Genomic DNA, 26945 nt, shown 5'->3' with positions numbered 1-26945 from the left:
TAGAGTTTAGTTTTGGCTCTGCTGCTGTTTTGTTTTGTGACCTTCAGCAAGACTTACCTGTTTGGGTCTCAGTTTTCTCACCAGTCAAGTAAGTAATAGTGCGTATGTACAGGGAGAGTATTTGTCTAATTCACGGTTAAGATTTTAGTTCATTTGTTTTGACCTCTGAAGGACATGGAGTTCTTTTGTCCTTATTTCATGGATAGTCATGTAGAACCCTTTAGTTCATCTGTCTTTTTTAAACTTTATTATGGAAAATTTCAGGGAGGCACAAATAGAGAAGATGCTACAATGAATTCTTTTGTGTCCATCACCCTACTTCAGTCATTATCAGTTTATTTTCAGTGATGTTTCATCTATAACCCTACACTACACCATCTCTACCCCTGAATTATTTTGAAGCAAGTTCAGACAACATATGGTCTTAGCCATACAGATTTAAAAATATATGTATAAGTAATAACCTCTTAAAAATAATTGCAATATGGTAATTCTTTAAATCATCAAATATCTGGTCACTGTTCAGACTTTCCTGGTAGTACCATAAATGTTTTTATTTTTTTGCTGTTTGACTCTGTATTTAAACAAAGCACCTATTTTGTTGAAAATATGTTAATTTTTTTTTAAAGATTTTATTTATTTATTTATTTTAGAGAGGGAAGGGTGGGAGAGAGAGAGAGATATAGATAGATAGATAGATAGATAGATAGAGAGAGAGAGAGAGAGAAACATCAGTGTGCGGTTGCTGGGGGTTATGGCCTGCAACCCAGGAATGTACCCTGGCTGGGAATCGAACCTGGGACACTTTGGTTCCCAGCCCGTGCTCAATCCACTGAGCTACGCCAGCCAGGGAAAAATATGTTAAATTTTTAATCTGTGTTACCTTTCACCACACTTTTTAATTTCTTTTATATGTTGAAGAAACCAGGTTTTAACATTAGAGTTTTTCTCAGCCTGGGTTTTGCTGGTTGAATTCCCTTGATATAAATTATTTGTTCCTCTCCACTGGTGTCTGCAAACTTGGAGTATGTAGAGGCTTGATTGATTCATATTTTATTCAGCATGGTGAGGCTAGAATATCTTGGGAGTGTCTCGGCTATCAGTGGGTTTTGCATTTATGCATTAATTGTTTCATTAGGAGTTTGCAAAACTTGATACCCAATTCTATCATTTCTTTATATATTTCTCTATATATTAGTAGAACACATATAGAGAAATGTCCTCTCATCAGTTATTTGATGACAGTTCTTTTTTTTTTTTAATTTCTTTTTATTTTTGGAGAGAGGAAAAGAGAGGGAGAAAGAGAGGAAGAGAAACATCAATGTGAGAGAGAGATATCGATTTGTTGCCTCTCACATGCCCTCAGCTGGGTACCCAACCTGCAACCCAGGCATGTTCCCTGGCTGGGAATTGAACTGTGACCCTGTGGTCCACAAACTGGCACTCAATCCACCGAGCCACCCAGCCAGGGCTTGATGACAGCTCTTAAAGGGAAGGCAGGCTGAATAAATGTTTGGTTTTTCTCTGTTTGTTTTTACAATGACTTGATTTACTAGCATCTTTCCCAGGGTGACCATTTTTCTCGATTATCGAGTTTATCTTTAATGATGAAAATTTAAACATTGTTTACTATTTTGCTGCCCAAGTTGGTATGCTATTCATACCAAACATTGTATACACACCTGATTAAAGAAGATTTTTGAAGGTCGTCTTCAGGGCATTAAGGTTAAGACATACTCCTTATTTGTCACAGTGCTAACCTTAACACAGGTATTCTGCCCTGTATTAACAATGGATCAATATTAAGGTACCATCATCCTGTTTGTATGTAATGGGATGTTTTAAAAGTTTCCATTGAGCATTATAAAACTTTCATAGGGCCCTGGCAGGTGTGGCTCAGTGGATTGAGTGCTGGCCTGTGAATCGAACGGTTGCTGGTTTAATTCCTGTTTGGGGCACATGCCTGGGTTGTGGGCCACGTCCCCATTTGAAGGTGTGCAAGAGGCAATGTATTGATGTATCTCTGGAACATCAATGTTTCTCTCCCTCTCTCCCTCCCTTCCCCTCTCTCTAAAAATAAATAAATAAAATCTTAAAAAATTTAAAATAAAAGGTTAGTGGGTATGTAGCATAGATAGGACTATGTTAGAAATAACACTTGGGTAATATTGTTCAATCAAAGGAATACAAAGAGAGTATACAAATATGTCTTCTATCCATTTGGGTACATTGTGCAAGCCTATATATTATGATTAAAATCATTTAAATAGAACTAAAATAAATTACTGGTTTCATGGTTTTTGCAGATGGGTATCCACATATTAAACTCAGTAATTTAGGTGAAAAAAATTGCAGTTTTTTTTTTTAAAGCAAAGGCTAATTTCATAATGGAAGCAGCTTTGAGTTATTGTTGGCTGGTATCTATGTTATTTTCATGTTGGTGCATTTAGGTTGAAGACATTTCTAAACAACTTTTCTTTTAATCTTGAGGATAAATTTTTTTAAAACTGATTTTAGAGAGGACTGATGAGAGGGAGAGAAAGAGAAAGAGCGAGAAGAAAGAGAGAGGAAGAAAAGAAAGATCCATTAACTGGTTGTGTCCTCTAGGGTCCCTGACCAGGAATCGAACCCACAACTTTTTGGCATTCAGGAGAAAGCTCCATCCCACTGACCCACCTGGCCAGGGCTGCAGTTTGTTTTTTTTAACCAAACTAGGTCTAACTTTTCATTTTCTCCTCCTAGGTGTAAGATTTAGTTGCATTGTTAGAAACATTCATCTTCTGGTAGGTTATTTGTTAAATGCATATAATTATCATTACATAATATAGGCAGGACAATTTCTTATCACCCAACATTCATGCTCTCTACAGATTCTTTCACCAGTGTATGAGAGTAATTCACATTATGTAGTCTGAACTTTCCTTGCCTCTGAATGGGCATCCCCACCCAGGGTCAAGGATTTTATTAACAGTGCATTTCATATAGTTCTTTTAAGTTAAACATTAATTTGAACACATTTAATATATCTGGATTTTGGTTAAGTAGTTAACTACTTCTTGTCTGAGCATATTTTTCTTAAGTGTAGAAGGCAAATTGATTTACTTGTTAATACCTAAAGATTTTAGTTTGTATTCTCTGTATTAGGCACATTATTATTCCTTGTATCTTTTGCCATTGATTCACTTAATGTGCTTGTGGTAAGAGAGAAAGTGCTGAGAACAATTTTGGTCTCATACCACTTTTTAGAATTCATCTGTTGCACAGAATAAGACATATATGTATCATAAAGTCCCTATTCCACCTGCTCTCTTTGACTAGGAGTAAGAGTATATTTCAGTTTGACATTTAGCCTTTTGGTAGTGCTGCAGTTGGTCACCATAAGATGCAGAAGAGAAACTGAGCCTTGAGAGACTTATCAAATTCTTTGATAAGATTAAGTTATTTTTGTTCTCGTGGAAAGTATCAAATGCATTAATTCAGTAAAAAGATACAAAGTAACTAAAAAACATGACATTTTAAAATGGCAATGTGGGTTGAAATTCATAGTTAATTTTTGTCATTAGCTGGTTTATTTTTTGGTAATTCAGTTTACACAGAAAAATATTTGTGATGCTACGGAATTAGAGCCAAGATTAGTCCACATCTGTTTCTGATCTTAAGGACCTAAAAACAGGTCACCAAATTTATATTTTCAGTTTTCTCCTCTGTCAAATGGAAAAAAAAACTATTATGCATATTTTTCAAAGTTGTTGAAAAATAAATGGATTGATTGTATTTAAATACACCATAAGTGTAAGAATATAAATATGTAGTCTTTTTAGATGTAATCTTTATTACTATTTTAGAAATACATATATGAGCATGAAAGTATATCAGTTACTTCCGTTTTGCCTTTACATTCTGTAATTATATAGAGGGCAATATTTTATTGTCTTTTTATCAGTGGTGGTGAGGCTACGCTCATGAAAGTCTTCATTTTTAATCTGTATTTTTACTTACAAGCATAGTGCTTAATTATCCTAATGATTTGAGGGTATTTTTTTCCCTCTGAACCAAGTTTGTTTTGGACCTTGATGATGCTCCATTTCCTGCTGTTGCCCTTTGTCCTGCTAAATCTGGAATATGACTGAAATAGATAGTTTTGCAGTGAGCTCAGAGTGAACTTCCTTTTCAGAATAAAAGTTTTATTTCATAAAGAAAATAGATTATAGAGGTGTTTCATTCAGTTAAAAAGGCAAGTACTTCTTTCTATACATAGACTTGGAAAAAATGGAATGGACGGATAGTCTTTTGAGAAAATTATAATTTATTTGTCAATTTTGGTTATAATCCTAATGTAACTTTTTGTTAAATATACTAATATATATCAAACCTTATAATTTAATTCATATTTAGTAAGTGTTGGTGTATGCAGAGTATAGAAATGGCTCTTAATTTTTTGTGGCTTAATCATGACTTTGTACATAAGGAAAGTAATGTTTGACTTTAAGTAAAACAAACCAAAATCATTAGCAATTTAGTAGTAGTGTTTACCAATTACATCTTCATTTTAGGAAGTTAGATGTAAAAGCAAGAAATGAAAAAGCAAGAAATATTTTATATCTACAGACATGGGAGTAGCTCTTAAGAAAGAAATATCTTTGTGGTTTGACTTGAGCTTATGCACTATGAAAAGTTGTTAAGATGCATGAAAATTTCTTATTCTTTCCTTTTGAATATCAATTTTAAATTTTCTTGGTAGAAGGTAGAATTGATAGTACTTAAATGTGTGGATGTGGAGCACGAGAGAAAAGGAACAGTCTTGAAATAATTTTCAGGGTTTTTTTTGAAACTAGTCCTTGGTCATTCTATTCACCAAATTAGCTAACACAGGTTCACTAGGTTTTCAGGTAAACACATGAGTTCACAATGCCTGTGGGACACCTAGGGAGAGATACAGTGTGGAGTCCAGAAGGGTGGTCTATGCTGGAAATAAAGATTTGAGAATTAATCATATTGTCAATTATTGACATATTATATCAGAGTAAGAAAGAGAAGAGGGTCAAAGTCAGGGAGTCCTAGAGAACATTATTTAAGAAGAGAAATAGAAGATGAGTTTGTAAGGAGTTTGAAAGAGAAGAGCCAGGAGTGAGTGGTTGCTTCAGCAATCAGGGATGTTATAAAGAAGGGAGCAGTCAGTAGTGTAAAATTAAAGCAGTGAAGAAAAGCATTATGGTGTATGTATTAAGTTTGTCAGTTAGGAGATTATTGGAGGCTTTAGCAAAGTAGTTCTAAGAGTGGGGAAAAAGATGTTATACAAGTTCCCATTTTATTAATTTTTAAATTAAATTCTACAGACTTTATTGCCAGATTGCTATTAAACTGTTTAAATCTTTACTCTTGATTTTTGTACTTTACTGACCAAGTACCTTTATTGGTCTGTGTACCATACCTTGCATGGCATGACTCGACAACATCTGAAAATTTTCAGATTGCTCAGAATCCATCTGTAATTTGACAAATACCTCTACAAATTGAAGTCACTGATGATTGCTTGGTACCAAAGCATATGTGATCACTGATATTGAGCAGTAGTACTAATTACAAGGTAGTCGGCTCTAATATGCGTAAATTAATTTAAAAGTGAATGCAAATATTAATGCAAACTTTTAAAATTCTTATATGGAATTTATGCACTTGGAAAATATTTCTAATTACTCTCCGTGTTGTTGCTCCCCAGTTTCAGAAACAAAAGCCTGAATTAATACCTAACTGCTGCAGCTTTCGCTTTCTGCAGCTTGCTTTTCCCATTGCAAAATTACATGGCAAATTTACTGCAAAGGAATGAAAAATAGGGACCAAGAATCCAATCTACTACAGTCATATTTCTTGGTTAAAGTTATTCATATTTCTCCCATATGCAATGTCTACTTCATGACTATCTTAAGAACTCCAAAGTCTCCTCCAATTATGACATCTGTCTTAATCCCAAGATCTGGTGAAACACATCAGGTCCAAGTGTGATTCTAGTTGTACTGAGACCTGTGACCTCAGAAGACACTTGATAATCTGGTCCCCACGAACCCAACATACAGTGGTGAAATGGATATGAATGCCATAATAAAGACTCTTGGAAAAGAGACGAATGGAGGTGCTTAGTGGGCATTGATCCATAGTGATTCTGAAAAATGGGCAAAGTGTTGCCTGCTCCCCACTACCCTCAGAGAAGGAATGTTCCATTATTTATTTGAGGCTGGTTCTGTTTCTTGGGAGTAGCTGCACAGGCCACTGTTGGTTCCATGCTCTTGGAGAATCTAACTTTTTTTTTTTTTTTTTTAACTACACCTGAAATGGGTATTGGAGACTATGTATGTTCTTGTGACTCAACAACTCCGTTATCTGTTTTCTTGCATGTAAGAAAGTTCCCTACAGAAAGTGGAGACTCCTCTTCTTCCACCAGTTATTATCTCTTGTCTACCTTTATTGTTTAAAAACTCCAGCATGAGATTCTATAGTACTTGAAATAAGAGACATACTTGTCTTGCTCCTCACTTTAGCGGGAAAAAGACGGGAGTTTCCTATTAGGTTATCTTTAGACTTTTAGACTTTGGGGCTGAGAAATGTATCTCTCTATAAAAAACCCTTTTAACTCATAGATCAGCATATGTTAGATAAGTGGTAGGTATTTTATTTCCTTATTCATTTTTTCTTAAGTCTACTGATGACATTGCTAATATTTCATGTTTGCCACTTAGAGTATATTGACAACTATCAATTATGGTTTTGTGTGTGTATATGTTAAGATGTGTATAATTAGACTATTCTTATGCTTCAGAAAAATATTGACAGTGTAATTGAAAAGAATCATTACTTGCTTTAATTATTGGTATTTAGTAGTTGCAATTTTAAATCTCCATTATAAAAAAATCATCATTATGGATTTTAAGTAGGTCCAGTTGGAAGTCAGGTACTGCACTTAATTATGAATAGTCCTTCATTTTTAAAAATCTAAAGTGCTTATAGTTTAGTGTTTTCTAGTGTCTGAGTATAAGTAGTAGGGCTGCCTAGCTTGCCCTTTCTCTGTGTATACTTAGAGGCTTTGACAAAAAATTTCATTTTGTGCAAATAGAATTCATTTTATGCTCTGGCCATTGTGGCTCATTTGGAGTGTCATCCAGTGGCCGAAGGGTTTTGGGTTCAATTCCCAGTCAGGACACATCCCTAAACTGTTTGTGGGTTTAATGCCTGGTCTGGGCGTGGAAGGGAGGCAGACAATTGACATTTCTCTCTTGTATTGCTATTTTTCTTTCTCTCCCTATCTCTGAAAAGTGGTGAGATGTCCTCAGGTGAGAATTAAAAATTTTTTTTAAAAGTTCATTTTTTGTGACAATTTTATTTTGGTTATTCAGACTCTATTAAGATGTAAGGTACTATGTGAAATGACTAAAGTCTGCCATAACTCTAAATGAACTTCATTGAAGATGTCAGAATTTAGTCAAGAGTTAGCAGTATTGGTTTCCTCATCTCCCTCTGAACTTTTATTAAAACAAATGGAATTCATCTTACAGTGTGTCACTAAGGGAAATGGGGGATTCTGTTCTTAAATATACTTCATATAAACCAGTGCTATCTTATAAAATAGTGAAAGTAACTTACTCTTATTTATGTCTAAGGAATATAAACATTTTCTTTTAATTTCTGTCTGTGAGTTAGATTTAGACTGGTAGAGTTATCTACCCTCAGGTTGAATCAGAGCATTAACTGATCCATGCATCTCACACAAAAGCCATTAAAGCATTTCAAAACAGGTTGCCTCTGTAAAAAATGTAGTTTTGTTTGATGTATTTAATTTAACTACTATATAATCTTCTTTGACATTTGAATAGTAAGAAAGATGCGCACTACTTTTTCTCAACTTTTTAAAAAATATATTTTATTGATTATACTATTACAGTTGTCCCAATTTTTCTCCCTTTGCCCCCCTCCACCTGATATCCTCAGTCCCTCCAGAAATCCACCCCCTTTGTTTATGTCCATGAGTTATGCATATACGTTCTATGGCCTCTCCATTTCCTATACTGTTCTTAATATCAACCTGTCTATTTTGTACCCTACCGTTTTTTAGTTCTTAATCCTTGCACCTTTTCCCCCATTCTCACCCTCCCCTTCACAACTCATAACTCTCGAAATGATCTATGATTCTGTTCCTGTTCTGCTTGTTTGTTTAGCATGCTTTTTAGATTCAGTTGTTCATAGTTGTGAATTTATTGCCATTTTCATGTTTATAGTTTTGATTACCTTTTTCTTATATGATTCCCTTTAACATTTCTGTACTAACGACTTGGTGGTGATGAACTTCTTTAGTTATACCTAGTCTGGAAAGTACTTTATCTGTCATTCAATTCTAAATGGTAGCTTTGCTGGATAGAGTAATTTAGCTTGCAGGTCCTTGCTTTTCATCACTTTGAATATGTCTTGCCAGTCCCTTCTAGCCTGTAAAGTTTCTTTTGAGAAATCAGCTGACAGTCTTTGTTTGTTTGTTTGTTTGTTTGTGTTTTAAGACTTTATTTATTTATTTTTAGAGAGAGAGAGAGGGAGAAAGAGAAGGAAACATCAATGTTGGGTGTCTCTTGCACGCCCCCTGCTGGGGGGCCTGGCCCTCAACCCAGGAATGTGCCTGGACTGGGAATCAAACTGGTGACCCTTTGGTTTTCAGTGTGGCACTCAATCCACTGAACAACAACAGCCAGAGCTGAATGTGGTTTCTTTAATTCCTTAGTTGTCTGACTTCCATGCAGCTCGATTTTCTGACGGTCCTGAGTGATATTTGTTCTGTAGTTTAGCTATAATTTTGCAGTGGTTGTGTGAGGAGGCAAGCTATTTGTACCTACGCCTCCATCTTGAACGGGAGTCCTCTCTTCTCAAATATTTTTTCAAATTGCACCTTAATGCCTTAATTCATGATGTATGAATTGACCATACCATACTCTCATTGTTCTGAATTTTCTTTTACCTTTGCAAGGAATTTGGCAGATTCTCTTGTCTTCATATGCATTGATTGGCGTGTGGTAGATAATTTCTTTCTGTCTGAATTTGAGATTAATCTATTTGAGGGTATCTCATTCTCAAATTTATAAAGCACTTAGCTGTTCCTTTGCAAGAAGTTGTATCATTTCTGCAATAATGAATATTTGCATCATTAATGTCATTATACACTGCTGCTCTGTTTTCATGCCTTTATATATATATACAGTAACTTCATTATATTGCCTAATCATAGTGTAATTTAAGACATTTTGAAGAGCAATTGAACTCAATATGTTGTAGAACCAACTCTGCATGTAAATCCAGCAAAAGAACATAGTAACACCTATTACCAAATTTGCACAGGCAGTGACAAGTATGTCATAACAGCAGCCTCTCTGAGAGCAGTTGAAAGCTGCATTTTAATTTCTAAGATGCCTAAATGTAAAAACACATATCTTAGAATCAGGTAAATATTATATAAAAGTGACCTGGCAGTTTTTAAAAGAAATAAAATGTCTAGAAATAGAAAATAATCCAATAGTGATAATTGAAAATCATATCAGACAATGAGAATTGGATGAGAGATCACAAGAATTCTTAAAAGATATCCTAGAAAGTCAAAGAGATGGAAAACATTGAAGGCAGGTTAAGAGATATGGAGAATAGTGTGAAAAGGTTTAACAAATGTTTTATTGGACTGGAGTGGAGAGGAAAAAAGGAAACAAAGGTTAATGTTTGAAGAGAGAATAGAGGGAGCATTCCAGGGTGATAAAAGTCCAGTGAATCTCAAGAACAATAAATAAAATTCCATAATAAGACACATTGTAAAACAGTAGTGTTTTTTGCTGAAAACCAAAGAGAGAGTGAAAAATCTTAAAAGCTGCCAGAGGAGAAAAAAGTGTCTTCCAATGGATGTCAGATTAATAGCCAACCTTTCAGTAATAATGATGAAAGGGAAAAGATAATGGATTGACATCTTTTTTTTTTTTTTTAATTTAACATACACTTTGTGTTTTTTTTTTAAGATTTTATTTATTTATTTTTAGAGAGAGAGAGAAAGAGAAACATCAATGTGCGGTTGCTGGGGGTTATGGCCTGCAACCCAGGCATGTACCCTGACTGGGAATCGAACCTGGGACGCTTTGGTTCCCAGCCCGCGCTCCATCCACTGAGCTACGCCAGCCAGGGCTGGATTGACATCTTTAAAGAAGAAATTCACCAGTCTGTAATTTCTGACCAAGTGAAATTCTTTTAAAAGAGAAAAATGAAATTAAGCCATTTTCAGCAAAACAAAAATAGTTTAATTCACCAGGAAAATATAACAGTTTTAAATTTGTGTGTACATAGTAACAATCAGAAAATAAAGCAAGCATTGACAAAACTACAGAGAAATGAACATAATCTTAGTCGGTTTATAAAAAATTTAACATGTTTTAGTAGTTTTTAAGAAATGCACTTTTCTCAAGAATTGATAGAGTGAATAGACAAACTCAGTAAATATATAGAATATTTAAACAACAGGATTGACAAATTTAATGTAAGGCATTTATGTAGACCACCATACCCAACATACATTCAAGTACACATAAAGTTACAAAAATGATGATGTAACAGACCTTTAAGGCAAGGTTTAACAAACTTCAAATGATTGAAATAATAGAGTATGTTTTCTGATAAGTATGTAGTTAAAGAAGAAATTTGCAGTAAAAGATGTTTTAAAATGTTTGGAAACCATGAAATACACTTTTAAATAAACCTTTTATTTAAGTGTAAGTAATAAAAGAAAATTAGAAATTTTTTGGAACTGAATGATAAAAGTATGCATTTTTAGAACTTGAGGGGTCAGCTATAGAATTACTTGTGAAAATGGCTTTAAGTGAGAAAAAAGACTAAAAATTATTAATGAACTAGTCATTTGTAGTAGCCAGCCTTCAAGATCCCTACCTCCTGGTATTCACATTGTACCAGGGCTTGTCTGTGACCAATAGAATTTGGCAAAAGTGATGGTATGTCATTTCCAAAATAAGAAGAGACACTTATTTTCATCTCAGTTACTCCTCTTTTAACCTTGGATCATTTGCTCTGGGGGAAGCCAGCTGCTACGTTGTGAGCAGCACTGTGGAGCCCATGTTGTGAAGAAGTGAAACCTTGCCAACTACCATGTGAATGAAGTTGAAAGTCGTTCCTCCAGGCAAATCAGGCTTTGCTATGACTGCAGCCTTAGTTGACATCTTCATTATTAGCTCATGAGAAATTGTGAGCCAGGACCACGCATCTAAGCTGCTTTTGAATTCCTGACCCTAAAAAACTGTAAGATAATTGTTGTTTAAGCTCTTTAATTTTAGTTAGTTTAATTTGTTTGCAGGAATAGGTTATTAATATATCCATTTCAAGAAGACTAAAAGAACAAACCCAAAGAAAGTAAAGGAAATGTATGAGTTTTTTTTTTTCCGCTAATGTGAAAATCCTTAAATTTATCATGTTTATTTTTCAGTTGTTGCGGGAAATATATAAGAAAGTTGACATAATGAGGAATATGTTTAATATTGATAAATCATCCATTATATAACATTTTGGGGTAAATGGCATAAACACAATCTGTATCTAGATATAATTTTGAGAATCTGGGAGTAGGATTGAGAGTAAATTAATATTCCTTTTCTCTGCAGATCTTTCTAGTAGTCATGGTGGTATCATTAGGACATTATAAGGTTTATTAGAGAAAATCAAAATCATGGATCTAGGAAATAGTGATCAATAGCTTCTAATATCACAAAAGAGGTAACCAGATATATACCTTTTGAAGGACCTATATAACAATACCTATGTACTATTTTTTGCGAAAAGAACCTAAATCTTACAGCCTCTAGATCTACTAATTCATAGGAAATACAGAAGGTTGAGGGACATATTAAGTGATGTAAGGATATGCAGTCAGCAAAGTCCCCGATATGAGAAATACCACACCGCAAATGACATAGTGTCTTCAACACATAGTTTAGGGCGAAAAAAGAAATGTAATAGCTTTAAAAAGACTTAAAGGATATATCAACCAATTGTCATTTATGGACTTTAGTTGGGACCTGATCTTACTAAAGGCATTTACAAGTGAATCAGGAAAGTGTGAACACTGATAATTAAGAAACTGCTCATTTTTTTTTAGATGTGATAATATTGTCATATTTTAAAAGATACCTATAGGGATATATATTGAAATATCTGTGGATGAAATGATATGATATCCCAGTTGAGAATGGGGATATATGTGAAAGAATATTGATTATGTGTGATTTGATTATTGTTGGAGCTGAGTCATTATACCATTCTCTGTACTTTTATGTATGTTTTAAATTTTGTTTAATAAAATGCTTTCAGAAAGAGTAGAACTCAATGGAATAATGAACATCTGGAAAGCATCAACAAATAAAAAGTTGGTTCTTTGATAAAACTAATGAAATTGAGTCAGGAAGATAAGGTTTGTGGTTATACTTTGGAAAATTCATGTATGCCCATCCCTTCTAATGCCACCCACAAGGCATATTTCATCTTAAATATAATATATTATTAAAAATCTCATTTAACTTTGTTTAATAAGGGTGATTCAAACTTGATTAATCACAGCCATCTTTTCATTTTTAAAACTTTCAAATCAGCCCTGACTGGTGTGGCTCACAGGATGGGCATTCCCAGTCAGGTCACATGCCTGGGTTGAGGGCCAGGTCCCCAAGGAGTTGCTTGAGAGGCAACCATACATGATGTTTCTCTCCCTCTCTTTTTCCCTCCCTTCCCCTCTCTAAAAATAAATAAATAGGCTGGGTGGGTGGGTTGGTATGGGAGTAAAAGATAGAAAATTGTACTGCAACAATTAAAATTAAAAAAAAATAAATAAAATCTTTATTTTTTAATATATTTTATTGATTATGATATTACAGTTGTCCCATTCCCCCCCCCTTTATTCCCCTGTGCTCTGCACCCCACCTCCCCACCTGCATTTCCTCCTTAGTTTCATGTCCATGAGTTGTATGTATAAGTTCTTTGACTTCTAAATTTCCTATACTGTTCTTAACCTCCCTTTGTCTATTTTGTACCCACCATTTATGCTTCTTATTCCCTGTACTTTTCCCCCAGTTCTCTCCCTTCCACCTCCCCACTGATAACTCTCAATGTGATCTGCATTTCTGTGATTGTGTTCTGTTCTAGTTATTTGCTTAGTTTTTCTTTTCTTTTTTTTTTTAGGTTTGATTGTTGATAGTTGTTTGTTGTCATTTTAGTGTTCATATTTTTTTATCATATTCTGTTTCTTAGAAAAGTTGCTTTAACATTTTATATAATACAGGCTTGGTGATGATGGACTCCTTGAACTTGACATTATCGGAGAAGCACTTTATCTGCCCTTCCATTCTAAATGATAGCATTGCTGGATAGAGTAATCTTGGATGTTGGCCCTTGCCTTTCATGACTTTGAATACTTCTTTCCAGCTCCTTCTTGCCTGTAAGGTCTCTTTGGAGAAATCAGCTGATAGTTTAATGGGAACTCCTTTGAAGTAACTGTCTCCTTTCCTCTTGCTACTTTTAAGATTCTCTCCTTATCTTTAATCTTGGGTAATGTAATTATGATGTGCCTTGGTGTGTGCTTCCTTGGGTCTAACTTACTTGGGCCTTTCTGAGCTTCCTAAACTTCTTGGAAGTCTATCTCCTTTGCCAGATTAGGGAAGTTCTCCTGCATTATTTTAATAAGTTTTTAATTTCTTGCTCTTCCTTTCTCCTCTGGCATTTCTATGATTTGGATGTTGGAACGTTTAAAGATGCCCTGGAGGTTCCTAAGCCTCTCCTCATTTTTTTGAATTCTTGTTTCTTCATTCTGTTCTGGTTGAGCGTTTATTTCTTTCTTCTGTTCCAAATCTTGATTTGAGTCCCGGTTTCCTTCCCATCACTGTTGGTTCCCTGTGCCTATTCCTTTATTTTGCTTTTCATAGCCTTCACATCTTCTATTTTGTGACCATACTCAACCTTTTCTATGAGTATCCTGATTTCCAGTGTTTTGAACTATGCATCTGATAGGTTCGCTCTCTCTTCATTGCTTAGTTGTATTTTTTCTAGAGCTTTCATCTGTTTTTTCATTTAGGCCATATTTTTTTGTCTTGGTGTACCTGTTACATTGTAAGGAGCAGAGCCTTAGGTGTTCACCAGGGCAGGGCAACCCACATGCCTGCTTTGTGGCGCTGTATGTGGAGGAGAGGTCTGAGAGGGAACAATGCCACTTGCTCACAAGCTTAAGGGCTCACAAACAAACTGAACTCTTCTGGTGCTGAATCCTGGGTGGGTGGGTTTGTGTATAGTCTAGGACCCTGTGGGTCTGTCCAGTGAACTTTCCTGTGAGGCTGGGAATTACTCCCACACCGCAACACTCACAGGTTTTTTCAGTCATGTTTTGAGGCTTTATTTTCCTGCACTGGAACCCTGGGTTGCATGGTCTGTCTCTCTTCCCAGTTGTTCCTTCTGGTATATCTGCACGCAGATGTGGAACCACCCAGTCCTCCAGCTGCTACCTTGGTCTGAGTCCTCTCTGCCCTGGCTGCCCATCTCTGCCCCTCCTGCTGGTCTGGATGGATGTGTCTTCTTTAACTCCTTGATTGTTGGACTTCCATACAGTTCAATTTTCTGTCAGTTGTGGTTGTTTTTTGTTTTTAAATTTGTTGTTGTCCTTCCTTTGGTTGTGTGAGGAGGCAGGGTATCTACCTACGCCTCCGTCTTGGCCAGAAGTCCCAAGAGTCTAAATAAATAAAATCTTTTAAAAAAATATCTGTTCCGCTGCTTTCTGTCGTTTCCACAGTGGAACAATACCAGATGTTGTATATCTTTGAACATACCTTGCTGTTGTCTCTCTGTCTGGAATTCCTTTCTTCTCTCCTCCCTCCTTGAAAATATCCACTTATAATCTATGAAAACTTTTGAGTGCTTCTGCTACTCAGCTACCTCCTACCTTGACTGATTAACTCCCTTCTTTGTATTGTTTTAAAACTAGTCACACTGTTTTACTTCTCGTGCTGTTTTGCATTTATTTGTTTATGCCTCTTAAAAATGTATTGTTCAATTGTGGTTATGGACCTCCAATATTATATTAATTTAGGTATATAGCATAGTGACTAGACATTTATATAAATGACCAATCTGATAAGCCTAATACCCATATGTCACCATTCATAGTAATTGCAATGTTATTAACTGTACTCCTGATGCTATACTTTACACTCCCATGAGGGTTTTAATAACTGGCTCTTGTAAGTAATGCTGAAGTGAACATGGGGGGAACACAGGGGTGTGTATATCCTTTTGAATTAGTGTTTTGGATTTCTTCAGATAATTGCTAAGAAGTGGAATCACTCAGTCATGTGGTAGTTTTATTTTTAAATTTTGAGGAACTTCCATACTGTCTTCTATAGTAGCTACACCAAGTTACAATCTTATGCCTATCTTTTCTATGGAAGAAAAGGACGCTTTGAAGCAAGGTTATGTGTGTGTGTGGTTTTTTTTTAATTAAGGTATAACTACGTAAGATTGTTTTATTTTTCCTCATATCCAGAGAGTCTGGCACTGTCCTTGGCATATACTTATTAAATGTTTTTTTTTTAAGTAACTAGGTTCTATCAGAAAAGCTTGAGGGCTAGCCTTAGAGACTAATCGCCACTAATAATAATTTCTATGGGGGACATTTATCTTCTTTTGGTAGAATGTTAGAAAATACATTATGAATACAGGGTGGGGCAAAAGTTGGTTTACAATTGTATGTGAAAGTTTATTTTTGTATTATTATTTATTCACTGTTAAATTATTTTCCATATGAACAACTACAAAGCTACTTTGCCCTACTCTGTATAACTCACTTAAATGACCTTTTAAAATCCAACTCATGTAAGTTGGGAGCTGCCCAACTTATGGTTGAAATATGTATGTTTTGTAAAAGCTCATAGTTCTAAAACTTTAAGAAATACTAGAGCCCAAATATTGTAGAGGAAGTAAGGTGTTTCCCCTATTTTTACCTGTAACTACTGTTAAGAACTAGTGAAATTGTGTGGATTCTTTAATTCCATTACCCGCTAAGGCCTCCCTGCAGGGGAATGGATGTTCTGAGAAGATAAAAGCCTCTTGTGCTTTAATGTAATTTAAATAACCACATTTGACCAGTGGTCACCATATTGGACAGCACATCTCTAAGTGTTGGATTTCATTTTATGGTAATGGGGAGTCATTGCAGGTATTTGAACAGGAGAGATGAGATAATTACATTTTAATTTAACAAATCCCATTAGTAGCTATGTATAGGTGGAAGAAATTGAAGCTACTGAGACCAGTAGGAAGCTACGTAACAGCTCAAATGAAAGAGTGTATTTATCTTATACAATGGCAGATGATTGGATGAAAATTTGAGTGCAAAATCAGTAAAGTTGATTTTGTAATTCCATAATTGCTTATTTTATTATACTGGACCATGACCAATTTAATAACAGAGTCTTTATCTTAATAATGGTAGCCAACATCTTTTGAGCATTTGCTAAATGTCAGGCCTTAAATTTATTATTTATATCATGTAGTGCTCTTAGCCCTATGAGATAGGAAATACTGTCTTCATTTTACAGATGAAAAACAGAGTGGCAGAGATAGTAAATGCAAAGAGATTTAAAAGGAAAAGGGTACAATTAAAGTCATGTGGCAAATGGGATCATGAAATATTTAAATGTGCTTATGCGTAGCATGGAACATTTTTGTTTTGTGGGAGCTTCCTAATTTTGGCACATAGTAGGTTATACAAATAATACTAATTAATACTTACTGAGCATATACTGTGTGCTAGGCATTATGTTCTACGTCTTTGATGCATTTCAGGTGACTTAATTTTCACACTAGTCCTGTAAAGAAAGGTACTATTGTTATCCTCATTCTTGCAGAGGAAGAAACTGATGTGCAATCGATTATAGGGCTACTTGTTCAAGAAAGTGACAGAGCAGTGTTTTAGGGCCCACATAATTTGGCCCCAGTGCTCCTGCAGTATGTATTAAATTTATGTGTTGTGTTAATTAATATTGTACACTTGCGGAGATAGATCCTGTGGTGTTTTCAATATACCAGACTCCTCTTAACCATGAAAGTGAACAAGCTTGAGATTCACTTAATGTTTCTGGGTGTGTGGAGATCTTTCTTTTTATGCCTTTGGCAGTAAAGTATAGATCCTCAAAGGCTTTACTCAGGCTGTGTGGAATGTGGATGATTTTTGTGTTAAATTGTTTTTGGCTTCGAGTTTATTGATTCTGATTAAATTCTTCTCTTTTTACCCACTGAACTCCATTTTGTTCCTGTTCATGGTTCAAAGACAGGGTAGTGCAGTATAGTTGGATTCACATGGCCTTTCATGTTAAAATTAGTACTGTTGATTATTAACTGTGTGACTGTGGACAAGTTGCATATCCTTAGAACTTCCCTATTCTGACTTTTAAAATGGGGGAAATGAAACCTGGATGGTTGTAAGAAATAAATTGGATGATATATATACATATATGTATATATACTTTAATGTTGCTCTAGTACTTAGCAGACGCTCAAAAAACTAAAAAAAGTAACTGCTTTACTTATCACTAAATGAAACATTTACAAATTTAAGTACCATTTCTTTCCTTATAGTTGGTCAACTTCGTAGAACTCTGTACTTGTTAAACACTTGGTAGTTCTGACCTTTAGACTTTGAACCAGATACTGTAGAGTTCCTAAATAAACTATGAGGGAGAAATGCATTAATTCTTTATGGCATTATGGGACTATTTTGTTTCTAACTTTTACTAAGAGAGACTCCTCTGCTTTATTGAAAAGGAACAGTGATAAGGAAAACTCCAGCTACTTGCATTTCTGGAGCCCTATCTTGAATGGATAAATGAATGAACGAATGAATGAAGGACATGCTAGTTGGAAATGAAAAACAAGTAATGAAATCCTTGAGAAAATTTCTCATGAGTTCTTTTTCTGAAACGTTTCCATCTTATTTCTCAGTGATGATGTAGATAGTGGCAATTTATGATCTGATTTTGGAACAGAATATTAATAGAAAAACAAATACACAAAAGGTCAGCAGTCTGCATATTCTGAGAACATTCTTTTGGGAATTCAGATTTGTAATGTAATGCTTTTATTTTGGGGAAATAACTAATGACTAAGTAACTAATGGCTCCTGACTATCATTTTGAAATCGAATAAAGAAATGTTCAGGAGGTGAAGGAAACAAATTTGAACATCATTTTTAATGATGTAGTTATATTTAAATAGACATTTTTCTGATGAATTATTTTTTTCAAATCAGTTTTGAGATATAACTTACCACAAATACACAGATTATAAGTGTCAGATTTGATGAGTTTTGATACAAGCACACATTAATATAGCTACTATCCTAATAAAAAAAATAGAAAATTTCAGTCATTGAGGAAAGTACCCTTTTGTGTCTCTTTTTAGTGTTCTGAAAGACAGCCAGTGGTCTAATTTCTGTAAACCCTGCTTTAGAACTTTTTAAAAAATATTTTATTTATTTTTTTAGAGAGAGGGGAAGGGAGGGAGAAAGAGAGGGAGAGAAGCATCAATGTGTGGTTGCCTCTCATGTAGCTCCCAGTAGGGACCTGGCCCTGCAACCCAGGCATGTGCCCTGACTGATAATGAAACTGGCAACCCTTAGGTTCACAGGCCAGTGCTAAACCCACTGAGCCACACCAGCCAGGCTAAAACTTTGTATAAATGAAATTATACAGTGTACATACTTGAATGCCTGCCATCTTTTGCTGAACATGTTTTTAAAATTTCTTTTTGTTGTATCAGTACTTCATTCATTATTAGGGAATAGCATTGCACTGTGTGAATATAGCACAATTTTTATCATTTAACCTGTTGATGGATTTGTGGGGGTTTTTATAGCTTTGGGCTATTAAAAATAATTCTATGAACATTTTTTAAAATACTGTATTTTTTTTTCTTACTGAATTTATTGGGGTAGTGTTGGTTAATAAAATTATATAGGTTTCAGGTGTATAGTTCTATAATAAAACATCTGTATACTGTATTTTGTGTTCAGTACTTCAGATCTCTTCCCCTCACCACTTATCCCCCACATACCTTCTTCTACCTCCTCCCAGCCCCATTTCTCTCTGATAATCATCATACTGTCGTCTGTGTCTTCATTTTTTTTCCCTTCACTTGTTCACCTATCCCATAACCCTCTGTTGAGGCGCTCCGCCTGCAGGGCCCCCCCTGGCTGCCATGGATGAGAATAAGTCTACCAAGACATGATTTGCTTAGGGGGGAAAGGTGGCCGATCTCTCAAAGGAGAAGGGCCAAGAGCCTTTTCTTCAATGGGCTTTTATTGGGTTCATTTTGCCCAGGAATACAGGTAAAGCTCATTAATCATTGTTAGGCAGTAAGGATCAAACAACTAATAACATGCAAAGAACTCTGAGGGCCTATTCTGAGTTAGGGTCTGTTAGCTAAAGGGCTACAAAACTTTGGGAAACAAACCCATTTCCTGTTTGGACCCTTATCATTTAATTGAGAGCATTCTTAGCAAAGCAGGTTTTACAGGAGTTTATGTATTCTTTCTTAGGCCTGATCACCCCAGGGATCCCGCCCTTATCAGCACATGGCTGCACCGCCCTCTGTCATTGTTTCAGGCTTAAGTCAGGCGGGGGAAGTAAGGCAGCTAAGAGATTAGGAGGCTTCTTGCAGACAGAATGAGGACTCAGGCTATGTCAAAGCTGAGGGGCGAGGATCCATCACCCCCATTCTCCATAGCTCCCCATGGCCTTCCCTGAGGGCCTTCATGTGATTGTGCCTGTCTTAGGTCATTGCCCCCGTGGGGAATCTTACCCGTCATTGGCTAACCAATCAAGCATTGGGAGCCAGGCAGGGTGAAGTAAAAGGAACAGAAGCGGCGCCCCTACCAGGGAGACAAGCTTTGTCTCCTTAGTGGCTTATGGTCCGAAGGTTGCCCACTCAGCCTTAACCATGGGGGGGTTACAGCTTCTGAAACCAGGCAGGGCAGTTCCCAATAACCATCCTTGCCTCTGATGGCTGTCAGTCTTTTCTTTTATGAGTCTGTTTGTTTTGTTTGTTTATTTTATTTTTTTCATCATATTCCACATATGAGTGAAATCATATGGTACTTGTCTTTCTCTGACTGGCTTATTTCACTTAGATAAGGTTCATCCATGCTATCGCAAAGGGTAAGATTTCCTTCTTTTTTACTGTTGAATGGTATTCCATTGTGTAAATGTATCACAGCTTTTTAATCCTCTCATCTACTGATGGATACTTGGGCTGCTTCCAAATCTTGGCTATTGTAAATAATGCTGCAGTGAACATAGGTGTGCACATAACCTTTCAAATCAGAATTCCATATTTGGATATATTCCCAGATGTGGAATCATTGTATTTTAGCAATTCCATTTTTAATTTTTTGAGTTAACTGCATACTGCTTTCTACAGTGGCTGCACCAATCTGCATTCCTATCAACAGTGTGAAAGGGCTCCCTTTCTCCACATCCTCCTTTGTGCTTGCTGTGTGTTGATTGTTGATGATAGCCATTCTGACAGGTGTGAGGTGATATCTCACTGTGGTTTTAATTTGCATTTCTTTAATGATTAAGGACATCTTTTCATATGTCTGTTGGCCATCTCTGTGTCCTCTTCAGAGCAGTGTCTTTTTGGGTCCTTTGCCCATTTTTTAATTGGATTCTTTTTTTTGGTGTTGAGTTGTATGTTTTTTATAAATTTTGGATATTACCCGCTTATCAGATGTTATCAGTGAACATGTTCTCCCATTCAGTGGGTTGTCTTTCTATTTTGTTGATGGTCTTCTTTGCTGTGCAAAACCTTTTTAGTTTGATGTAGTCCCATTTATTTTTTCTTTTGTTTCCCTTGCTCAAGGTGATAATGTGGAAAAAATGTTGTTATGAGAAATGTCTGAGATTTTAATGCCTATGTTTTCTTCTAGGATTTTTATGGTTTCAAGTTTAACATTCTATGAACATTTTTTACAAGTGTTTTTGTGGATATGTTTTCACTTCTCCCAGGAGAAAATGGATAGGCCATGTGGTAATTGTAAATGCCAAGTTATTTTCCAAGTGATTATACTATTTTATACTCCCACCAGAAGTGTGAGTTCCAGTATCTCTACGTCTTTACTTATACTTGATATGGTTAGTCTAATTTTAGCCATTCTAGTAGTTAATAAATGATGCTTTATTTGATTTCAGTTTGCATTTCCCTGAATAACTAATGATGTTGAACATGCTTTTGTGAACTATTTAGCTGTTTCTGTATCCCCTTTTGTAAAGTGTTTTAAGTTTTTTGCCCATTTTAAATTGAATTACTGGTTTGTAAATTCTTGATGTAAGTTCTTTGTCAGATATATGTACTGAGAATATTTTCAGCTGATATATGGCCTTTTAATTTTCTTTTTTTTTTAAGATTTATTTATTTTTAGTGGGGGGGAAGGGAAGGAGGAAGAGAGGGAGAGAAACATCAGTGTGTGGTTGCCTCTTGCATGCCCCCTGCTGGGGACCTGGCCTGCAACCCAGGCATATGCCCTGACTGGGAACTGGAACAGTGACCCTTTGGTTTGCAGGCCCACACTCAGTCCACTGAGCCACACACGCCAGGGTGGTCTTTCATTTTTCTTAATGATGTCTTTTGATGAGTGAAAGTTTTTTAAGTATGATTAAAACCATTATAATTTTTTTTTTTATGGTTTGTGATTTTGGGTCCCAGATAAAAATTTTTTGTCTACCCCAAGGTTACAAAAATATTCTCTTATTTTCTTTTAGATGATTTTAGTTTTCATTTTTATGTTTAGGTTAATGATACATTTTCTATTTGATTTTACTTGTGCATTTTATATTTCTCAATTCATTTAACAAAGTATTTATTGAGTACCTGGTCAGTGCTAGGCGCTATTTAGGTACTTGGTATCTGTTAATAAACAAAAGAGGTCAGTCATGGTGAGCTCTAGATAGGCCCTACACTGTGAAACCTCCATTTTATGGGAAATGACAGACAAATTAACAAATAAGTAAATTACAGAGTATGTTAGAAGGTGAGAAAGAAACATGAAGTGGGGGCAACAGATGGGGCAAGGTAAAGGTGAGTAAGAAGGTTTGCAATTTGCCCTGGCTGGTGTGGCTCAGTGCATCGAGGGCTGACCTGAGAACCAAAGGGTTGCTGGTTTGATTCCCAGTCAGGGCACATGCCTGGGTTGTAGGCCAGGTCCCCCAGTTGGGGGTATGTGAGAGGCAACCACACATTGACGTTTCTCTCCCTCTTTTTTCCCTCCCTTCCACTCTCTAAAAATAGATAAAGTCTTTAAAAATTTTTAAAAGGTTTGCAATTTTAAGAAAGGGTGGTAGAATTAGGTTTCATTGAAAGTGTCATTTATGAGCGCGGGCTGCGAACCAAAGTGTCGCAGGTTCGATTCCCAGTAAGGGCATATGCCTGGGTTGCAGGCCACGGCCCCCAGCAACTGCACATTGATGTTTCTCTCTCTCTCTCTTTCTCCCTTCCCTCTCTAAAAATAAATAAATAAATAAAATATTTTTAAAAAGCCACATACGAAAACCAAAAAAAAATAAAACCACTTCAAAAAAAAAAAAAAGAAAATGTCATTTAAAGAGTGACTTGAAGAAAATGAGGGAGTTAGCCATTCAGCTACCTGAGGGAAGAGTGTTCTCGGGAGAGAAAACAGCCATTACAAAGGCCTTAAGGTTGGGGCATGGCTGGCATGTCCCTGTAACAGCCAGCAAGCCAATGTAGTATGGGTAATAATGGATAAGGTAACAGAGAGCGAGGAGGGCAAATTTTTAAGTCTTATGGAATATTAAGACTGGAACTCTTCATGTGAGGGATGCGCAAAGCCATTTGTGGGTTCACTATACAGTGGAACCTTCATTCTCTAACTTAATTTGTTCCAGAAAACTGTTGGAGAACCAATTTGTTCAAAAACAGAATCTCCTTTGTTTGTTACATGAAAGATGCATGACTGACCATACAGGTATAAGCATGAGAGGGTTGTCAGGTAGAGAAATGAGACCTGAAGTTTGTTAGACAACTGAGACTTTTTTTTTAAGTTATTGATTTATTTTAGAGAGAGGGGAAGGGAGGGAGAAACAGAGAAAAACATCCATCAGTTGCCTCTTGTGTGCACCCCAACCAGGACTCAACCAGCAACCCAGGGATGTGCCCGGACTCAGAATCCAACCGGTGACCTTTAGCCTTACAGGATGACACCCAACCAGCTGAGCCACAACAGTCAGGGCAACTGAACCTTTTTTTTTGTTTGTTTTTAAATGAACAACCTGGTCAAGGACCAAATTGTTCCAGAACGGAGGTTTGACTGTGCTTAGAACATATGTCTTCCTGAGTATCACTTAGAAATTTCATTTTATTTCTTCTTTTTTAAACATTTTATTTATTTATTTAGAGAGAGAGAACAGAGCGAGAAAGGGAGAGATTGATGTGTGAGAGATACATTGATTAGTTGCCTCTCACACCCCCCCTACTGGGGACCTGGCCCACAACCCAGACATGTGCCCTGACTGGGAATCAAACCAGCACCCGTTCAGTTCCCAGGCTGGCACTCAGTCCACTGAGCCACACCGACCAGGGCTTTATTTCTTCTTTAGATTTATCCACTTACATTTGCTTAATAGGAGTAAAAACTTTTTTTTCCCTCACAGATAGCCTTAATACACAAATGTTTTTATTTCAGAAAGATCCAGATTACCTGAAACTATGGTTGGACAATTTTGTTTCCAGCTATGAACAATTCTTAGATGTTGACTTTGAAAAGCTGCCTACCAGGTATGTAGAAACACTTAATAATCTTACTGTTGGGTGAGTTTGTTAATTTTTGGCACAAAGACTTCATTGGTGACATATACAAGGAGAGCAGTTATGTGACACACAACGATACTCTATATTATATAACCATGCTCTCAGGGTAGATATTACTAATTGAACACAGCAGTCTTTTTTTGCTGATACTAGACTTCGCTTCTGGAAGGCCCTTTTCCATTTTCGTCAGCCCCTGGCAGCTAGATGGCCTGCAATTCACTTCAGTTCTGACACTACGTGGAGTTAGTGACAGAATCTGCAACTTAAGGGCAAAGTACTGCATTAGACAACCTTTACTTCAAACACTGTTTGCAAGTCTTAGGAGCTTTGCACACTTCTTACCAACTAGCTATAAATTTGGGAGGTCTCACAACTTCCTCAGGTGCAGCGATTTACTAGAACAACTCACAGAACTCACTGAAAGCACTGTTCTTGTGGTTATGGTTTTGTCATAAAGGATTCATTGAGGACAGGGCCTGGAAAGGTTTTGATGCAGGGCTTCTATACTCTGTCCCTATGGAGTCAGGGCATGTTGCCCTCCCTGTAAACAGTGTGTTCCAATAAGGAAACTCTCTGAGCTTTGGGTGTCCAGAGTTTTATTCAGTCTTTATTAATTACCTCATTGACCGTATGGTTGAACTCAATCACCAAGTTCTCTTTCCTGGAAAATAGAGGGGAAGAGAGGTCTTTCAGATGCGGCTAGCTCCTCTCAGAACTGTCTAAGGGCCCACCGTGAGCCACTTCATTTGCATAAAATTTCTTTATTATACCACAGGCATTTGAGTTGAAACTTACATTTATTTCTGGCTGTAGAGTAGGGCCTTATAAGAGCAACTGAGAGGAGGTTAAGTATTTATATTTTTAAAAGCTAGATTCGAACATCAATAAATGGGGGACAATTCAAATCTTATGGCAAAGTGCAAATACAAGTCTTTTCTCCCCTTCTTCTTCCTACCACCATTTCCCAACTCTCACACTTCCCAGATCCACTTCTCAGATAAAGTTGTATCTCAAGCCATCTTCAAGATCTGCTACTTGTAGGTCAGGTAATAGAGGTTAGGTTGGCTGGGTTAAAAAGCTGGAGAAATGAGTAGACACTTTAGCTACAAAAGAAACCCCATTTAGAAAGATGTGTTGAGGGGGAAGGGAGAAATGGGTGGTGTTTGATGAAGAATGAGAAAGACTATCTGGAGAATTAGAAATCTTTGAGGAGGAAAGCATTTGCACTTTGGGGATGGAGGCAGGCAGTAAGAGGGTAGGCACAGATGAGTTGAATCTTGAGAATCAAGTGGGAGGCCAGATGGTGAAGTGCCAGGTGTACACTGTTAATGAACTTTGATTTTCTTTGGAAGTCTCTAGTAAAGACTTTTCTGTCCATGACTATCATAATCAAGCTGTTTTTAAAGTTGCTTTGGTGACATTTGGAGGTTGGATTGAAAAGGGTTGAGAATGCAGGCAAGAAGCCCAGTTCAGAGGTGATTGTAATAATTTAGAGAAAGAACTTAGTAGAACTTTTAACCAATGCATCAAACTAAAGAAAGGATGTGCTTATGCTCCAAAAGCAGCAGTATTTATTTATAAATACAGTTTCAGAGTTCTTCATTAGATTGTGAGTATTTGTAACAGGTTTATACAGTATTAAGTCTCTAACTCAAAATAAGATTATATGTTATTGCTTTTCTACTCATAAAGTATTATTACAGTTTGTTTTTAGAAATATGTCTTAAATAATTTACAGCTCATTTCAAATGATGAGCCTAAGAGATTTTTATGGAGTTAAGATTTGGGCCTTCAAATAGTTGGGGTTTACTAAGTGGCACTTGTTACCATCTTTTCATTATTAATGTTTCTTTGGGGGGGCATCATTTCTAAAAACATTATGTAAACATATATTGCTACTACTGTATTAAAAGTAAGTGAAAGCATGCCAGGAGCATTGCTTTATTTGTGATTTTGTTGGCTTATTTAAAATTGTATTTTGTGTCTTTGTCAGAAAACTGAATGATAAATTTAGATTTTACTAGTAGTAAACTTTAAATTTTTCAAGTAAATGCTATGTCCAAGATGTATGAAATTAATTTAGTCAACCTTAAAAATAAGAAAATCTCATGTGATCATTTAAAGTAAACTGACTTTATAGAATTTACAAGTTAGAGAATTTATAACACAAGGCAAGGATTGTTTTTACTAGAATTTAAAGCCTTGAAATTTAAGCTGGACTTCTTTCTGTGATAGATTGAGACAATTATCAGCTCTTTAGTACAGACATTCAGTAGCCAAACAGAGGAGTGAAACAGATTTCTGGAACAGATGTGGGAAATTTCAGCAAAAAGGAATGTAGAATTTTGGGCAATAAAGTCCTAGAGGTGGGAAAATGTTTCTGTATTCTTAAATCCTCATCGTATTAGGAACATGGCTAAAAATTTTAACTTTGTCTAAACATCATGTTCTAACCAAGCCCCAGTTTTATAATGAGATTAGAAAACAATTCAAGCATAAGTTTCTCTTTTAGAAGCTATTTCTTTTTCTGTCTAGTAAGGTAAAAAGCATGTACAGATAGAGAATGAGACACCTAAAGATAAAAGGGACTAATCCTTTAAGTAACTAGGATTGAATATTAAGAAACATGATTTTGTCTTTCTTGTTTGTTTTTGAAAAATCGAGAAGGAAAAGTTCAGCTTAATCTTGAAAATAAGTTATGTTTAAATCTTTGTATATTACTTTGAAGTTACTCTGGTTATTCTGATCACCTCTATTTTAGCTTTCAGGCAAGAAAAAAGTATATGTAAAAATGAGACTTTTCTGGCACCATCTATAAATAAGAGAGAATGAAAGATTCCACAGCTACAAGTGAAGCTATGCTCAGACATACTATTATTATTTTTTTAACTTTAGTTTCAAACTTTATTCCCGGGCTTCTTTAGCTTAATTAGCTGCCAAAAAAAAAATGATTTGTGTAGAAGCAAAAATTGAAAAGAGCTGCAGTGTCTAAGGGGCTAGGGCTTAAAAATATTAGAGATCTA

The 26945-nt window shown here is 35.9% G+C and overlaps 1 protein-coding gene across 8 annotated transcripts in view; it reads left to right on the top strand.

The window, feature by feature from the left end:
- The window catches only part of NBEAL1 (neurobeachin like 1), a 164650-nt gene that overhangs the window by 3358 nt on the left and 134347 nt on the right, over window positions 1-26945 (top strand). For 7 of the 8 annotated variants that reach the window (XM_045855797.1, XM_045855829.1, XM_045855803.1 and 4 more), the window contains exon 3: window positions 23798-23889. In XM_045855797.1, coding sequence (XP_045711753.1) covers window positions 23798-23889 — 92 coding nt within the window. Of the gene's footprint in view, window positions 1-21161; window positions 21234-23797; window positions 23890-26945 lie in introns of those variants that run through there. The other variant, XM_045855817.1, reaches the window with a different exon arrangement.

This window comes from Phyllostomus hastatus, unplaced genomic scaffold (assembly GCF_019186645.2).
Source record: "Phyllostomus hastatus isolate PE091 unplaced genomic scaffold, TTU_PhHast_1.1 phas_contig_137, whole genome shotgun sequence".
Taxonomy (NCBI): domain Eukaryota; kingdom Metazoa; phylum Chordata; class Mammalia; order Chiroptera; family Phyllostomidae; genus Phyllostomus; species Phyllostomus hastatus.
Note: the sequence above shows the minus strand (reverse complement) of the source record. Positions and strands in the feature narration are given on the sequence as shown.